This window comes from Callorhinus ursinus, unplaced genomic scaffold, assembly GCF_003265705.2.
Source record: "Callorhinus ursinus isolate GAN/ISIS: 27379988/994484 unplaced genomic scaffold, GSC_fseal_2.0 scaffold50, whole genome shotgun sequence".
Classification (NCBI taxonomy): domain Eukaryota; kingdom Metazoa; phylum Chordata; class Mammalia; order Carnivora; family Otariidae; genus Callorhinus; species Callorhinus ursinus.
Genome location: NW_027397112.1, coordinates 10,325,051 through 10,344,507, shown reverse-complemented (window position 1 = coordinate 10,344,507; position 19,457 = coordinate 10,325,051). Strand labels below are relative to the sequence as shown.

The following is a 19,457-nucleotide window of genomic DNA, read 5'->3' as shown; positions in this document are numbered from 1 at the left end:
ATTATATACTGCACCCATTAGTTAAAATTTTAGACTCAATGCTCTCTTTACATTGAAAGTAAGAGCGAAACTTCCCCAGGTATACACTGGGAAACAGGAAAAAAAAGAATGAACTGGTAGATATTAAAGGACATGACCTGAGGTATAAATTTCTGCCTAGCCTGCAAATTAGTCTGTTTTGATCTTTGTTTAGGGACAGAGTAAAGAAACTAATTAGATTACTATTCATTTGAGGGGTGCCTGGATGACTCAGTCGGTTAAGCAACGGACTCTTGATTTCAGCTCAGGTCTTGATCTCAAGAGTCATGAGTTTAAGACCCACAATGGGCCCCATGCTCAGCGTGGAGTCTACTAAAAAAAAAAAAAGATTACTATTCATTTGAAATAAAATGTGGTCCCACGCTTTCCCTTTCCTACTAAAATAATTTATCATGCACATGGAATCTAACAGGGTGCTATGCAAATGACAATGAAATCCTGGGTATACCCAACAGCCAAAAATGTTTAACTGAAAATTAGCAAGAGTCCACCACATTCAATAACCTCCAACTGTTCCTTCATCTCAACATAGCCATTCAATCTAGTATTCCTGCCAAAAACCTAGGAATCACTCATAATACCTCTTCCTTCTCTCTCAACATCCACTCATCATATCCAATCAATCACAAATTCTAGTCACTCTATCTCCAATATCCAATTCTCTCACTCTTTCCTGCCAAAGTCTGAGTCCACCATTCTCTCTTACCTGGTTTACAACAACAGCCTAACTGGTCTCCCAAAATCGACATCCACTTTGTGCTCTTCACACAATTACAAGAGGTTTTAAAAAAAAAATCCAATGATGTTTACACATCATTGGCTCCACAATTAACATTTTAAATGTGAGATAACCAACAAAAACACCAATGTGACTTGGCCTCTAACTACCTCTCTGGCTCATTTCTCATCACTCTCCTTACACTGTGCCCTGTTTTTGAAAGTGTCAAGCACCTCCCATTCCCAAGGCCTTAGCATATGCTGTTTCTTCAGTCTGTAGCACACTCTTCCTTCTTCACCACCAATCATCTCTCAACATTTAGGTCTCAGCTTACATGTTACTTCTTCAGTATACTCGCTATAATATCCCCACCCATTTTAATTAGATGTTCCTGATATGCACCCTTCAAAGCTCTCTGAACTTCACTTCTGTAGCACCCACAACCACTGTAAATACATCAGTAACTATGTGATTACTTGCTTAAATAATTAGTCTCTCTTTCTAGCCTATATTGTCCACAAGGACAGGGCAGGGATTGTATCTTTTTTTTTTTTTTCAGGGATTGTATCTAATTCACCACTATATACCCCTACCACCTAGCACATCTCAGTAGGCAATCAATACATCTGATAAATGAATTCATCCATTTCAAAGTCTCCAATATAAGGCTTTGAGGTACAGATCCACTCACTCCTCACTTTGTTTATACAGGATTACTTGGAAGCCCATTTCCTGATTTTTTTAACACTTGCTGGAATGTACAAAGGAATACAGAAATTTCATTTTTAAGACACTAGTAAAGAACCTGGACCTTCACATGCTATTAGGGTTATTTTGCAAAATGTATTCTTACAATCACCCACGGCGTGAAACTCCATGTATGATACTCCCTCCTTCACTGACCCCTCACATCCACTGTTCATCAAGTCCCACTAACTCTGGGGCACCTGGGTGACTCAGTTGGTTAAGCATCTGCCTTCGGCTCAGGTCACAACCCCAGGGTCCTGGGATCAAGTCCTGCATTGGGCTCCTTCGCTCAGCGGGGAGCCTGCTTCTCCCTCTGCCCGCCGCTCCCCCTGCTTGTGCTCTCGCTCTCTCTGATAAGTAAGTAAAATCTTTAAAAAAATAAATAAATAAAAATAAAGTCCCACTAACTCTACTTCTGCATCACCTCTGAGATTTTCTCTTTCCTTTTTTACTACATTTAGCACTCTTACCTATGTTGCTAGGTCTCAAAAAACACACTCCAGTCTAGCCAACAAAGCCCCATGCCTTTTAGCCTCTGTCCTCACTGTACACCATGCCTTCTGCCTCTACTGACCTACCTCAGTAGGCCACAACCAAGAGAAAACTTCCTACCAAAATCCTAGCCACCCTTCAAGGCTTATTCTAATATCCTTTCTTTCCAGTTGCATCAACCAGCTGTGATCTCTTCCTGTTTCAATTATGTCATCTAATATTTGCCTTATATTACTGTGTGCTAGGCACTGTTCTAAATATTCATCTTTATCTTACCGTTTCTCCACATCTAAAGCATACTTGCAGATAATCTGTTTATTCACCTACCTCATCTCTTGCCTCTTTTACATTTGCTCATTTAGTAAATACTATTCTATGGGCATTTCAGCACTACCATTACCTTAAGAGTACTTTCACTCAATTTTAGAGAATGAAAACACCAGTCACAAGGCCACAGAAAACATCTGTAGCAACTAGATCTGCAGCAAATGGGTAACCCCCAAATTCCTTGTTGCCTAACTTCCTTCCTTCAGAATCACTCAAGAAACACCAAGAATAAATTCTATCTACATATCTTAGAAAAAAGGAAGGGGGGAGAGGGAAAGGGGAATAATACAGAAGCTCCTATCTGCCACTGGATGTCATATGCAGGTTAGCAGAAAAACAAGGGGCATTAAATCAAAAGTGTTCCAAAAATGAGTTTATTCACCTCTGAAGTAAGTTCTGTAAGAACACAATGGAATTATTCTCAAGTATGTATCCCACACAGTAACAAATTCAATAGTCACTTTAGTGGACTATTAAAAAAAACAAAACAGTGCTTGCTTCCGCAGCACAAATTGGACCGATACGGAGATTAGCACGGCCCCTGCACAAGGAAGACACGCAAATTCGTGAAGCATTCCGTGTTAAAAAAACAAAAACAAAACAAAAGACACACACACACAGGCATTAAAAGAATCAAAGCTGTAAGTCACAAGTCAAGAAGGCTGTTTTGTTTCAAGTTACACCAGTGACTTATAGGGACTTTTGCTTCACAGTTTCCCCAAATGCAAAAAACAAAAACAAAAACAAAAACACTACAACAAAAACAACAACAAAAAAACAGTGCTGAGAACAGCTCCATCAATCCATGCTATTTAAAGATAGTATAGTCACAATTTTTAGTAGTTTCCGACTCAGAAGTTATCTAGTCAATTCCTTCATTTTTATTATAAAAGTAGTTACATGATTAGCCCTATAGCTAGTCTATAGCAGAGACGGATTAGGTATGACTTAGTTCTCCTGGCTAATACTACTCTCACTCCATCATTCTATGAAAGGATAAGGAATAGCAAAATAAGGACAAATCAAGTTGACTACCACCTCTGGCAACATCATTTGTGTATACTTAATAAATTCAAATAGGAAGCTACAACACAAAGCATTCCCTGATACCTAAAAAACAAAACCTACAAACACACAAGTAATTCGGTATACACAGAAATCTTTATTAACAATAAATTCCCCCAGAAGAAAAGTCACTGCAATCAAGATAATCCAAAATTCAAATAATTTCTTTAATCACTAAACTGAACATCTAGTTTATTTTTACCCAACCTTGATCTGAAACAGACTTTAGGAGGCTATCAAATAAAACATAGGTTAGCATAAATTAGGCCAGAAATAAAAGCATGAAAATAAAACAAGAACAAGTAGAACAAAATGAAGCCAAGAATGAGGCTTAAAAAAAGGTACAAGACCTACAAGCTTTAACTTCCAAAAGCCAACAGGACAACAGAAACCTAGTGAACAACACAAATTCTAGCATCCAGGTAACAGACACAAGACTTAAAAGCTTAAGGGAAAAAAAATCAGTCTTGGTTGTGTATCTTTCTCCCTGAGGTCCTTATAAAGAAAGCATTGTGTAACATGAAGATATATGTAATATATATAAAACAACATATTATTTCCGTAGTCCTAGTGAAACATTTTATGGGATTCTTTTTTTTTTTTTTTTAAGATTTTATTTTTATTTGAGAGAGAGAGACAGACAGAGAGAGCACAAGCACGGGGAGGGGCAGAGGGAGAGGGAGAAGCAGACTTCCCATTGAGCAAGAAACCCAATGCAGGACTGGATCCCAGGACCCTGGAATCATGACCTGAGCCAAAGGCAGACGCTTAACCAACTGAGCCACCCATGTGCCCCTATGAAGGATTCTTTTTATGATGACCACCAAGATAAGCCTATAATAACAGTTAAGAAAAAATATATATATTTTTTTAGGAAAGAGAAGTTTATATAATCAATGTCCAGGTAACCAGAACACTACTATTTAAGAACACATTTAAGAGAATATCTGAAAAAAAAATTATTTTCTTAACAGCAAGTACTTACTATAGAAATTTGTAAGTACAAGGGCAAAGGAAATGAAAACCAAATTTAGCAAAATGAGATTGTCAGTCCAGGAATTCGTAACAAAATGGCAGAACAAAACTCTTAAAGGGAAAAGAGAGGGAGTAATATAAAGGAAAACAAAAGTGGAAAGGAGAGACACACACGCACATACTCAACAATTATTCTGTGTACACAAGAGATAACTTAAATGCTCTTATTTCTATTTCTACGGTTAAGAATTAAAAATTAAGGTGATTGCTGAAACATATACCTCCCTTGCCAGTTCATCCCTCCATCAAGAAGATAATGTTAAAATTCCTGCTCCTTCCACAGTGATATTACTCAACAATGATACAGGTCAAACCCAGTATAGTGCCGAATTCCAAAAGTAATTAATGTACCAAGACAGGAAGATACATGAAACGTTTTAGGATGATTTTCCAAAAAGAGTTTAAAATAAAAAGGTATAACAACAACAGTTTTAAACTAAATAAAATCAGTTACCAAAAAAATTAATCAAGAAAAAGGAAAGAACTTCTCTAAGATACCTCATCTGGCAATACAGATTTACTAACTGTAAAATATAATATGATGATAAATATACAATTTGCCAAAAATTCAATAACATATAAAAGTCAGTCATTCCACTACTGCTAGCATGTACCTATGACTTACAATGGATCACTGTTTTTCCTCTTGGAGGTAGGAAAGAAGAAAAAACACAAATAAATTCTTGGTGAAGGCTTATTACTTTCACAGAACCATGCACTTGTAATTTAAGCACCATCATTTAAAAACAATTCATTTCAACAGCTTCCTCTGCTAAATATCTTCATCATGGCTGCCTAGACTAAATCTAGCCAATTTTATCTCTGACAGGAGTACTTCAGCAAAGGAGTGAAATATTAAGCTACCTTAGGGAAAAAAGTTGAAATTCACCAGCTGGGTCAAGCTCCTGAACAGTGAACTAACTTCTTATTCTAGGACTCAAGAATTATAAATGTGGTTTAGGAGATTTGGGAAGAACTATTAAATCACAAAGAAAAGGCTTCTCAGCGTCCAAAGAACCACTTCCCCTGCCCCTTTCTTCTTTTTTAATCAAAGTAATGCCTCCATTCTCACTGTCTGGCCAATTGCTGAAAACCTTTAATAAAATACTCAGAAGGTCAACAAACACCTGGCTAAATACCAGCCTTAGGGAGTCAGTCTGGTGACCTTGTTCAACAAAAACTTTAAAGTACTTATGCTTTATTGGTGGTTTTAATTTAAATTTAATTATATCATAATGAGAAGAAAGTATATTTACTTCACAGTACTTGTAGTGCCCCAATTTCCTTACTTTAATATGATCCTATACTTGGAGATTCAACTTTTTAAAGCATTGTTTAACTGATTTAATTTTAAGAGGATTCAAATGATTCCAGAGTGTTTCCTAAAGTGATCCCTTAGCTGTCCTTACACTTTACAACCTTCCAATCAAGAAACCATTACGTGGTAAGAATGCTCAGAACTAAGTAGTGAGTGAATGGACTAAGCCTAAGCAGTCTTTTCAAATCACTAGTTATTCCATGAAACAAGAAAAGTTCTCATTTAGGTATTTTGATTTCACGGAATTGGAACAGTTCCCCACATTACCAAAACTTAGAAATGTTTTCAAAACAAAGTATCCTGAAAACAGTAAACTTATAGATTCTAACTTTTCTCAAATATACAAAAGTACATGAAATTTAAAAGGGATCAACTACAATATTTGTTTCACGAAATTACTCTTAAAACACAAAATATTCAACATTAACCATGATTTTTTAAAGCAGTGGCTTATGCAGTAAAGTCAGCAAGAAAATGCCACAAATATTTGCAAGCTGGGTTAAGTCACTAATCCATTTAAAGAAACATAACTACGTTACAGCAGTAGCAAGCCTCTGAAATAATATCTGCTTTAGATGGGAATATAGACGTGGACTCTCAAGTACAGTAAGCTAACAACAACAAAAAATGAACTAGGTTTACAAAGAAGAAATTCAGCAAAATTATCCAGACTTTTTCCCTTGAAATAGAAACACAAGCTAAAATTGAGAAAAAAGGAGATTTACTTATGCTTAAAAAAAGCATGGCTGTCTCAACAACGTCTTCAGTGAAAACCTTAGTCACCTTTTTACTACAGTAGGCAAGAAAAAACTAAATATTCCAACATAACCACCTGTATTTCAGGCTACTTTAGCAATCTAACCTTTGTAACATCGCTGGCCCAAAAAGGGAAATGAAAGAGGACCTACTAGTCAACTCTCCTGACCTTCTTTTCCAACATCTCATGCTTCCCTCTCTCCTAAGTCTAACCCTTATAAGTAGATAAATTGTAGACTGGTTTATTTTTAAGGAGATATACTATACTTCCTTGTTCATCTGTAAGGAGCCACTGGAGGAGGGAAGGACATGAGTAAAGCACCTCTGGATTCACCATGCCAATCTGGGGTGCCACCCAAAGCTTGTGTAGAATTTTCCTCCAGACAACAGATTTGGAAAAACCAGAAAAAACTTATCCCACATATGTCAATAAATTAAACTTAGCTGAGAAAAAAATTAAATTCAAATCTGATAAAAATGGGCTCTTTTAGGAAGTAAATCAAGTTGTGAAAGTGGATTGTACTTAGAGGCAACCTATAAAATACTCTGAAGCATTTTCTGATTCTTAGTCCTTAAAATATAAGGAAATCTCAGTTGTTAAAAATGAAAACTGGGTACGCTCTGCTGAAAGTTTAACTAAAAGCAACTACAGAGGCACCTGGCTGGTTCAGTCAGTAGAGCATGCCAATTCCTGAACCCTGGATAGTGAGTTCCAAGCCCCATGCTGGGGGTGGAGTTTACATTAAAAAAATAAATAAATAATAAAAGCAACTATAAATTCCAGCAACATTAACAAAGTCAACTAAACTTCTGTCCCCACTTAACTAGAAATAAGAGAATCTGAAGTCAAGCCAGAGACTTACAAAAAATATCCTACATACGGTTTCAAAAGAAATCTACTTTCATTCTGAAAGAAGTATACAGTTTTACAAATAGGATGTCTTCTGGGTTTTTTCTTAATAAATATCATCTACGGCAACACACTATGCCAGAAACATCTTTCATTTCTTCACTAGCATGTACATGCAACCACGTACCTAAAATCAGAAAAAAGACAAATGGAACGTAGGCACCTATACACAAAGAATCCCATTCTCCCCGTGACGGGAATTCACTAATTCTTTCTCCCTTGCCCTAACATTTCTCAAGAGTGACATCATGCATGGGTTTTACTCACAGGGGCACATGGCGTTGCTCAGGATCAGCTCTGGACAGTTCCTCCTCTTCGATATCAGACTCTCCTCCTGAGCTACTGTCGGTGACGTCTGAATCAAATGCTCGTTCACTGCACCTCAAATTGGCTATACCACTGGCTGTAAATCTCTCCAATTCTTCTGAAATCGAATCGTTTTTCAGGAAATTGCTAAGTCCCTCGGAAGTGGTGGTCTCACTGGCAGCTTTTCTCAATGCAGCTTCAGCCTTTCGAGTCAGCATCAACTGGCTCCGGGGCCTCAAGGATTCCAAGTTTGGCAGTTTGCTCAAAGTTTTCTCTAAAAATCCACCCAGCTGATGCTGTATATGCCTCTCCACCTGCTTGGCTTGCACAACCTGTAAGCGCTTCTGTAACCTGCGGGCACGGCTCTCAATATCAGCCTGCCTCCGTAGTAAAGCTGTTATCCTTGTGTCAGAATCTAAAGCACTGAAAAGAATGGAAGACAGGGGAGACTTTTTATCCTCTAACTTGACACCCCCCAAGTTAGAACTGGAGTCTGCGCCAGGTGATAATCTACTGCTTCCTTGAAGTGCCGGCTGTTCCATGGAATTTACAGAAGATTTGTTTGCAGTGCTATTATTGCTAAATATAGTTGTGTGTTCTACATCAAGGCTTCTATGTGGAAGAGTGCAATTGGTCATACCCCCCTTCAAGTCCCCAGATTCAGATGCCACCATTTCACCCCCCTGAAGAGAAGATGAAGTGAGAGCTCGTTTTCCTGCATTGAGGGGATTGGAATTGTCATGATCAGAATGTGTTGAACTTTTAGTCAATTTCTTAGCCAACCCATTTACAGGTGCTTGTGGCAGAGCTGTCTGACCACTCGTATTCATGGTTCTAAGATTTTCTAAGGAAAACTCCAAAACTGGCTGTCTCCCCAACAGCTCAGCTCGGAGTTCATAGGACTGAGATAAGAGAGGATGAGATTTAAGGACCGTCTGCTTGCTGAAGACACCTTGCAATTTCAACGACTCCTTTGAGGGCACAGATGTTACATCGGAGCAGAGATAAGATGCTACCAGTGGTTGCAGCTTTCCCAACTCTTCCTTGGTAGGATTATTTCGGAAGTCTAGACTGGGATCCTCTGCAGCAATGGCTTTTCTTTTGGTTCCGTTGGCAGCAATAAGGATGTTGGCGTTGCCGTTATTTTCGGCACTGCCAGGGGACAAAGTGGAGGATGGGGGAGCCAGTTTGAACCGGATATGGTGTGCTTCAGCTGCTGCGTCAGTGAGAGCGGGCGCCATCGCAGCCATTCAGCACAGAGAGACAGGAAGTCCAGCCTCTCCCGGTGCCGAGGCCAGTTCCACGGCCCCTTACTGCCTCCCCAGAGAACAAACTAAAAGAGAAAAAAGAAAAGGAAGTTAGAAATATATGCACATTAGAAAACAACTCACATGCTTTTAATACAAACACTGCTTGAGGCTATAATCCAAACTCTGCCTCCAGAAAGAAAAACACTTAAGACTATTCTGGAAACCTGGATACTCAAATATGGGGGGGGGGGGGGCGGCGACGGCGACAATCCTTGCACAAAGAAAGAAGTCCACCCTTCTTTTTTGTCACTTGTTACCACAGACTGAAAATAGCCAAAACAGAAGTTACGTTCTGAAAGAATCAGACTGTTAAAGTTAAATCATCTGCATAAAAAAAACAAACACTATAAAACTTCTTGAAATTAGTAGATTTAAAGCAAATGCATTAGGGGCGCCTGGGTGGCTCAGATGGTTAAGCATCTGCCTTTGGTTTGGCTCAGGTCATGATCCCAGGGTCCTGGGATCGGGTCCTGCATCAGGCTCCCTGCTCCTTGGGAGCCTGCTTCTCCCTCTGCCTGCCTCTCTCTCTCTCTCTCTCATGAATAGATAAATAAAATCTTTAAAAAAAAAAAAAAGCAAATGTATTGGGACGCCTGGGTGCCTCAGTCGGCTGAGCATCTGACTCTTGATTTCAGCTCTGGTCATGATCACAGGGTCATGAGATCAAGCCCCACATCCTTCTCTTCTCTCCCTCTCCCTCTGGCCCTACCCCTGTTCGGGGTGCACTCTCTCTCCCTCTAAACTAAATCAATCTTTAAAAATAAAACAAAGCGAATGTATCAAACCAAACACTTAGCAATTAAACAGAAAAGAATTAGTAAGACACGCCCCATTCCTACCAAAAAGCTTGTAGGCTGAACAGGTCTCTGCATTTCTCTAGCCAGAAAATCCAGTGCACATAAGCTTCTCACTTCTCTGACAGCTCACACCACCAACTTAACTGTATCACACCTGTATTTTTGCTTCATCCAGTTTCTCTTCTTTCACTGTCCTCAATACAGCCCACCTCTGAAACTGCCCAACACATTTCTTTTCCTTTACCCCAAAACTTAAGTTTACTTAATTAATCTCTACATCCAATGTGAGGCTCAAACTCATGACCCCAAGATCAAGAGTCGTATGCTCCTCCAACTGAGCCAGCCAGGCACCCCCTTTACCCGAAAACTTCTTGAAAGAATAATATAAATAGCTGCTTCTGCACTCTTCACTCATAATCTGGCTTCTAATCCTACTGCTCTGGCAAAGGGCACTAGTAATCTCATTATCAAATCCAATGGTCAAGTCTCAGTCCCCATTCTATGGGACTTCTCTGAAGCATTAGGTAGTGCTGACCACCTCAGTCTTCTATGAAATGCTCCTTTCCCCATGTCCTTGACACCAAGGTCCCTTCTGCCCTCTTCTCTCTCAACTCACTTCCTTGGTAATAACCACCTAGTATAGTGAGGCCTCCTAACACTCAGAAAAACTTGCTGAGCTTCACTAATTGACACTCCCACCCCCACGATCCTCAAGCTCCCTGAAACTCAAAACTCTCTTCTTCCAATACAGTCTTCACCCTGTTTTATTATCTCAGTTAATGGCATTGCTTGCATTTAGTAGCCCAAGCTAAAAACCTGTCATTTGCCTCTTCTACATCACCTTGGACTTATTTGGTCCGACAGCAAAAGGAAATTTATATAAAGAGCTAAGCCAATTATTTTTTAAATTGCTTTTTTTTAAATTCCATTGTAGTTAACAGTGTTATTTTAGTTTCAGATGTACAACATAGTGATTCAGCAATTCCATACAACACTAAATGCTCATCACAAGTGCCCTCCTTAATCCCTATCAACTATTTACCCATCGCCCCACCCACCTCCCATCTGATAACCATCAACTTGTTCTTTATAATTAGGAGTGTTTCTTGATTTGTCTTATTTTTTCCCCTTTGCCTAATTTGTCTTGTTTCTTAAAATCCACAGATGAGTGAAATCATATGGTATTTGTCTTTCTCTGATGGACTTATTTCGCTTAGGCATTATACTCCCTAGCTCTTACCCATGTTGTTGCAAATGGCAAGATTTCATTCGTTTTTGTGGCTGAATAATATTCCATTGTATATATATACCACATATATGAATGGACTTGACCCATTCATCAGTCAATGAACACGTGGGCTGCTTCCATATCTTGGCTATTGCAAATAATGCTGCTATAAACATAGGGGCTAAGCCAGTTATTCTTAAAGCATGGCCTACAGACTTAGGAGCTCGAATTTCAGGGGTCCACAAGACCAAAGCTATTTTCATATTAATACTGAACATTATTTGTCTCTTCTCACTGCATGGAAGTTTACATTGAGGGTGCAAAAACAAGGCTGAGCAAAACTGCGGGTACATTCACATAAATCAAGACAGAGGCAACGAAATGTACTAACAGTCACTGGTCATTGTATGCTCCACTCATTTACAGTTAAAAAAAAAAAAAAAGTCCATTCCTTCTAACAATGTCTTTGATGAAATTATAAATCTTATTAAATCTCCAATCTTGAGTATGTACTTTTTTGAGTATACATTTTTAAATACTGTGTGATAAAAGGAAAAGTACACATAAAGCAACTTTTGCTTCTTTAAGAAGTCTGAGAAAAAGCATTATACAACTGATTTGCAAGCTGAACTGGAAGCACTTTTCACAGAACACTATTTTTACTTGGCAGAACAACTGACAAACTATGGTTATTCAGACTTGAGTAGTTGGGTATTTTCTCAAAAATGAACAAAGTGAACCTGTCATTTCAAGGAAAACCACTAATGTTTGTTGCCAATGATAAAATCTGAGTTTTCAAGCAAAAATAAGTATTTTGAAAACTTGTATCCACCACGAGCTCCAAAATTTTCCCAATACTTAAAAAGCTTGTTTCCGATTAAATAGATTACTTCTAATATCAATGAATGTGAAATTTTTGATACCGTATGTGTCAACATCTGGAAGATCTGCATAACTCAGTGAATGACCAAATGACCAATGTATGTTGGAAACTCATGCATGGGTAAAAACAAATGCAAGACAGACCAATGGATTTTATCTAACAGAATACAAAAAATTCACTGACTTAGTTTTTGCTTCCACAGTGCAACCAACCTTTATGAAACTACTACTTGTCAACTATGTGTGTAAGTATCAAAAACTACCCACATTTATCTAAAAAGGCTATTATACTATTCCTCTATTTTCCAATTACCTATCTGTGTGAGGCCAGATTTTCTTTATACACTTTAACCAAAACAACCTATCACAACAGAATGTATGCTGAAGCAGATATGAGAACCTGTTTTCTATGAAGCCAGACATTAAAGAGTTTTGCAAAAACATAAAACAGTACCATTCACTAAACCTTTCTGCTCTGGTAAAAAGTTATTTTTTGTAATACGTAATGGGTTTTGTCATTTTAAAATGAATTAGTAAATAATTACTTTTAAAATTTCTCAGTTTCTAATACAGCAACTATTGATAATCCACGGAAGTTCTTTGTGGTTCTCAACATTTTCTAAGAGTAAAAAAGGGCCTTGAAAAAATTTGTGTATCACTGAAGCTAACACAAACTCCTCCCCAGTCAAAAAAAAAAAAAAGGGGGCAACCTCCAATTTGGTCAAACATTTTTTATCTCTAGATCAATACCAACACAGGAAAACAGGCCCTACAGGAATACACTAAGATTCTTTAAAGTATGACCATTCAAATTACAATATTGAAATATTTAAGCAAATGACTGAGAAAAACATCCATACAAATACCAGTACACTTAAAAGTCAAATTTGTCTATTCCGCTATATAATTTGCCGAAAGTTTCTTGTTCTAAGATTGTAGTTTAATAAACGTCCTATGAAATAACTAGATCTTCTGGGGCTTACGGAGCTTTATCCTTATGGACTTTTCGGGCATATGGCATTCAATGTGTCACAAACTGTTCTATGTCCACTTTCCGTATTTGATTTTAAATTTAGTAATAATTCCTAATACAGTATAAACAGTTGTGCTACAGACCAAATGGCAAATGAACCAATGTTCACATTATTTGTTCAAAATACATTGAGTTAGTTTTATAACATGCAAAGGGTTTTCTCCCAGGGGTGCCTGGGGCTCAGTTGTTAAGCGTCTGCCTTCGGCTCAGGTCGTGATCCCAGGGTCCTGGGATTGAGCCCCGCATTGGGCTCCCTGCTCGGCGGGAAGCCTGCTTCTCCCTCTCCCACTCCCCCTGCTTGTGTTCCTGCTCTATCTCTCTCTGTCAAATAAATTAAAAAAATCTTAAAAAAAATTATTAAAAAGAAAAAAGGACTTTCTCCCATAAACAAAAATCACTATCAGGTCTTTCCCATCAAGAATGTCTCCTCTTTTGAACTGACATCAATATATACTTGATAATAGCAATGAAGAAAGGCGTGTTATCAGTATAAGATGAGCAATACAACATGTGAGAAGAGTAGCTCTGAGTAGTTGTAGTCTACTAACCCAGAGCTCTGCAGTAAGTCTCAGCCATGGCAGGAAACACCCCCCCTCCATGGGGACCCAGGCAAGGACACAGATGTTACATAGCTTACACAAAACTTACTCAGGAAAACCCAGGCTCACCCAGCACACATAAAAAGAGTCATAATTAACATCACACCACAGAAGGTACTTAAGCAGTTGGTTTAGAATCATACAATTCCTTTAAGTTCACAACTTAAAAAGTTAATCCCAACTTTTTCAAGATTTCTCTGACCCTCTGAAAGTACATCTGTGAACTTGACATTAATCACGTACATCTCAAAGACAAGAGTTTATTTTGTTTACACACACTCTCCTTGGTCTCAATATCCCCACAGGATGCACTGCAAATAGTTACTAAAACAATCACCTAAATAAGTAGGGAGGGTGAAAGGAGAGAAGGGGAAAGGCAACCTCTTCAGAAGGTATTCCATTCCTAACTCCTAAATCTTTATCTTTCTATATCAAAACAATACTGTTAAAAAAAAAAAGATTGAAATCTTCATCCTTTCCCTTTACTGACTTAAAATACTGTGCTGAGATTCAATGTTACCCCCAAAGACACTCACTTTTTAAGTATGGGGAACAGGTCTGGCTTCACATTCTGGCTCTACCCTCATTTAAATTATTTATGTTGTTCCTCAACTTCCTCATCTGCAAATGACAGCCTACCACAAAGGCTGCTTGATGATTAAATAAAATACTTACAATTACTTAGTCTAGTGCCTGATACAAACACCCATTATTTGCACTATTATTATAACCTATAGACAAAAAGCAAATATAAAAGGAATAAATTTCAGTAAGACTTCTTAATGCACAGGAAAAATATAAAACAAATAGTTCCCTAAAACATCACTGTACTTGAGGACCCATGCCCATAAAAATAGACATGGCAAATCTAGTTAGCACTCAATATTAGCTGTAACTGCTATAAACTACCAAAACTTAGAACTTTTTTTTCGTGGGGCGCCTGGGTGGCTCAGTCGTTAAGCGTCTGCCTCTGGCTCAGGTCATGATCTCAGGGTCCTGGGATCGAGCCCCACATCGGGCTCCCTGCTCAGCGGGAAGCCTGCTTCTCCCTCTCCCACTCCCCCTGCTTGTGTTCCCTCTCTCGCTGTGTCTCTCTCTGTCAAATAAATAAAATCTTTAAAAAAAAAAAAAAAAGAACTTTTCTTTCGTTTCTGCCATATGTTTAGATTTACTTTTTTGGGTGTGGGGGTAAAGAGCACAAGTGAGGGGTGGAGGGGCAGAGGGAGAGAATCCTAAGCAGGCTCCATGGCCAGCACGAAGCCCAATGTGGGGCTTGATTTCACAACCTTGAGATCATGAGCCAAAATCAAGAGCTGGACGCTTAACCAAGTGAGCCATCCAGGCACCCCGAGATTTACTTTTTTTTTCCCCATCATTTTTTTAAATTTTTTATTGTTATGTTAATCACCATATATTACATTATTTGTTTTGGTGTAGTGTTCCATGATTCACTGTTTGTTCATAACACCCAGTGCTCCATGCAGAACGTGCCCTCTTTAATACCCATCACCAGGCTAACCCATCCCCCTACCCTCCTCCCCTCTAGAAACCTCAGTTTGTTTTTCAGAGTCCATCATCGAGATTTACTTTTAATACTTCATGATGTTACTTACAATAAAAAGAAAGCAAACCAAATGCCCAACAACTTGTTTAAAGTATGCAACAGCCATACAATGGAATACTATGCAACCATAAATAATAACAATGTAGAACTACATTTACTGACTTGAAAAAGTGCTTGCTCCACTGTTAAATGAAAAAGAAAGGTGTTACAAAAAACGAAACTCATACTATGGGCTCATTTTTGTCTAAAAAAAAGTAGGTGGTAAGATTCTTTTGTCTTTTGTTTTCTAGCATATAAAATGTCTCCACCATAAACATCTATTACTTGCATAATAAAAGGAAAAGAAGCAAAAAGAAAATAATGCAAATTCTTAACCAAAAAATCTGAGTAAGGCAAAATGTCATGGTAACTTTCATAAATTTAACATACTGAGCAAAATGTTCATTAAAGCAATGATTCCCATACCACTTCAATCCCAAAAGCTTCACTCTTCAATTTAAAGCAGAGAAAGACTCTCAAGCAGTTTTTTTTTTTACAAATACAGAACTTATGATAAATAACCTTTCTCCAAAGAATACAAAGCATTAAAAGCTATAATTAACTTATTAATCCTCATAACAACCTGGGCAGGTTTCAGGATGGGATTATAACTTCCAATTTACTAGTGGGGACAGATAATACTAAGTTGTACCGTACATTCAGAATAAAGAAACCTAAAATATCCCAATTTTTAGTTCATTTAATAAACCACAATCTGACACATGCTGTCACTGACATTAATTAAGATCCTGCAGTAAGTTTGAAGAAACCCAAAAAAAGGGCTATAAAAGACTGAGCTAGGTATTAATGGTTCTCCTCCTAGTTCCAAGGAAGCATTTTGGGGACTGGAAGATGTCAGATGGGTTCAGCAGGCAAACACATTTGGGGAAAACTGTCCTGACAGAGACTCACAATGCATTTCATCAGACTGAATACTTAAATGTTTGCCTTTACCAAACCCAATGAACATTCTTTTTTCCCATTACACCTATTAGTATCTTGCAGAACACTGTTCTTTTTTTTTTAATTTTTTATTGTTATGTTAATCACCATATATTACATCATTAATTTTTGATGTAGCGTTCCATGATTCATTGTTTGTGCATAACACCCAGTGCTCCACGCAGAACGTGCCCTCTTTAATACCCATCACCAGGCTAACCGATCCCCCCACCCCCCTCCCCTCTAGAACCCTCAGTTTGTTTTTCAGAGTCCATCGTCTCTCATGGTTCGTCTCCCCCTCTGACTTACTCCCCTTCATTCTTCCCCTCCTATCTTCTTCTTTTTCTTTTTTCTTAACATATGTTGCATTATTTGTTTCAGAAGTACAGATCTGTGATTCAACAGTCTTGCAAAATTCACAGCGCTCACCATAGCACATACCCTACCCAATGTCTATCACCCAGCCACCCCATCCCTCCCACCCCCCACCACTCCAGCAACACTCAGTTTGTTTCCTGAGATTAAGAATTCCTATCAGTGAGGTCATATGATACATGTCTTTCTCTGATTGACTTATTTCACTCAGCATAACACCCTCCAGTTCCATCCATGTCGTTGCAAATGGCAAGATCTCATTCCTTTTGATGGCTTGCAGAACACTCTTCTGAGGGATACAAGTTGGGATAAAGTTCAATTATGTGACCTTCAGGGTCTCTTCCTACGCTTATGATTCTATTAGTCTAAACTGAAACACAGGCTCAAGGAAAAACTTCCAACTAACACAAGTAGCACTTGGGAAGCAAAAATATACCCCTAGGGCAGTTTCTCAACGCCAGCACTATTGCCATCCTGTGCCAAATAATTTTGTGGTGGGGGAAGGGCCTCTCCTGTGTGTTGTCAGACATTTAGCAGCATCCCTGGCTCCACCCACTAGATGCCAGTAGCACCCTTCTACCAGTAATGACAACCAAAACTGCCTCCAGACACATCACTTGTCCCCTAGGGGGCAAAATCACATGTTCCAATAGAAAACCACTGCCCAGATACAGACTTTATATATACATACAGATATTTTTTTAAACTGTTGTCCACATAAATGTTTTCTTTGCAGAAAGCAAAACGTTTCTAGCTGCTTCAAATACTCCACATCTACAAATGAAAACCTTTTTTCTTTAGAGTTCCCAAAACAGGACTCCAGTTATACAAGAACAATCTGGCAGCATCCACCTTGCAAAAATGTTGATAAGCTGCAGAGACCCAAGGAGAGGGGCTTGGCCACTGGGCTGGCCAACAAACCACACTTTCACTGGAAACAGAAGCACAAGTCAGATGGGGAAGAAAAGTCTGCCCATAATGTGGCTTCTATTAGGCTCTTCCCCACCATTACCTCATTACTCTGCACTAAGTAAAGAAATAGAAGCAGGAAAGATGGTTAGGGAAGTGTCCATGAGGTTGTCAAAATTTCAACCGAAACTTGAAAATTAGCTAAAACGTCATCACGCAAAAGGCTATAGCAAGAGAATGGTAATGTGGCATTCTTGTGAAAGGAAATGGCATGAGAAAAGGCAAGGCTGTGGGAAAACGTAGGACATCCTGAAGACTAAAAGAAATGATCAATTTGCTTGAAATATAAAGCATATTTTAACAGAGGAACTACAGAAAAAAGTGGAAAGGCAGTCTAAAGCCAGATCATTAACGGACAACCTTGAATAGCCAGCCTTTACTCACACTTAAAGGCAGCAGAATGTCATTAAAGATTTTTCAAATAGGAAGTGACACATCAGAACTGTGCTTTAAGGGCCAGGTGGACAGGATGGGTTACAAGAAAGTAAAAAGGCAAAGAGCACTGATGAAGCTGCTACAGTAACCCAGACAGGGTGCAGCCAGGAGCGCAACTAAGGTGGCCACCACAGCAGAATCAGCAAAGTTTCCCCTCCAAGCTTAAACACAGAAGTTGGAAGCGGCTAAAGTTTGCAGAAGGGCCAAATAAATGACACAAACAAAATGTGAAGGCTCTTAAAGACAGAAGACTCTCTTTCTTTCATTAACTTCATCTCCTTCATGATGAAATCCTTCCATTTATTTCTTATAAGGCTATTCGGGTGGTATATCCTTTCTATTCCTAACCTTATCAACCCAAACCCACTGTGGGGCCTCATTAACTCACACCTAAATTATGCTAATAACTTCTTGACAGCCTTGGTCCTTCAATCTGGTCTGTACCTTTTTATTACCTCACTTCTCTACTCTGGAATAGTTCCTTGTGCATTTCTCAGAAGTCCAAATTCTCCAAGATGAAATTTAGCACACTATCACAGCAAATGATCAGGTGCAGTGGACCTAGAACTCCCCCAGATTCCCAACTCCATAAACTTTGCCTATGCTGCAGCTTCTACCTGGAAGACCCTTCTAACTTTTAGGTTCAAAATTTAATTAATACTTCAATACATGGCATTTCCACAAAAACTTTTCCAGACTGTTCAGATGCACATCTCTCTCTTCCTGCTTAAATTGTACGATGCACTTAAAAAGTCAACATCACTCAATTCAAACTATCTGAATGTTCCCCAATTGTCAATTTACGAATTCTATTTCCATGATGGCAAAGTTCCTTAGTATCCTTCTTAGGCATGCTAACTTTATCTAAAGCTTGGAACACAGTAAGCACTGTGGGTACTTAGTGACTGGGCGAGAGCAGTCAAAAGACAACATTTTGCTACGCAGAGAAAGATGAGGAAATTCTAATCAAGAAACTAACACACTCAAAATAATGGGAAAGGATTTGAGAGACAATCCACAGAAGACCTCGTATGAACCAAGTGGTACATGGACAGCTTCTCAAGAAGAGAAAGAGAGGAAGAACGCAGCTATGTCGTGATCTCTGATAAAGTACTGAACGCAGCTATGTAGTGATCTCTGATAAAGTACTGAAAGCTACATAATGGGACACACTGGAAAGTATTTCTTTTACATGGAAACAAATGTTTTGTTATGAAATACAATAGAGAATAGGAGGCAAACTTTTTATTATAAAATGAACTAATGGGGACTGCACCCACCCTAGTCCCTGACATGTTCCCATGCCAACAGGGCTTCTTATAACTGAATATGGTTTTGGTTTATAATTACTAAGGGAAACACAGCTCTGGCTGGAGGATAGGTTATTATTACGACTGCTGTTCACTAACATTAACTAACCTTTTACTATGTCATTGTACTGTTTTATACATATGCTCTCATTTAATCCTCACAACATTAAAAAGCAAGTACTCTTACTCTCGTTTTATAGATGAGGAACATTGATGCTCAAAAGTTATGTGCCCAAGATCAAACAACTACTAAGCTACAGA

At 38.5% G+C, this 19,457-nt stretch overlaps 1 protein-coding gene and 1 pseudogene across 4 annotated transcripts in view; one reads left to right on the top strand and one right to left on the bottom strand.

Moving 5' to 3' along the window:
- KANSL1 (KAT8 regulatory NSL complex subunit 1) overlaps positions 1–19,457 on the bottom strand; it is a 179,595-nt gene that overhangs the window by 121,576 nt on the left and 38,562 nt on the right. For all 4 annotated transcript variants that reach the window (XM_025890027.2, XM_073883116.1, XM_025890028.2 and 1 more), the window contains one exon: positions 7,675–9,046. In XM_025890027.2, coding sequence (XP_025745812.1) covers positions 7,675–8,963 — 1,289 coding nt within the window. In that variant the 5' untranslated portion in view covers positions 8,964–9,046. The remainder of the gene's footprint in view (positions 1–7,674; positions 9,047–19,457) is intronic.
- LOC112837643 (U6 spliceosomal RNA) lies at positions 2,814–2,909 on the top strand (annotated as a pseudogene).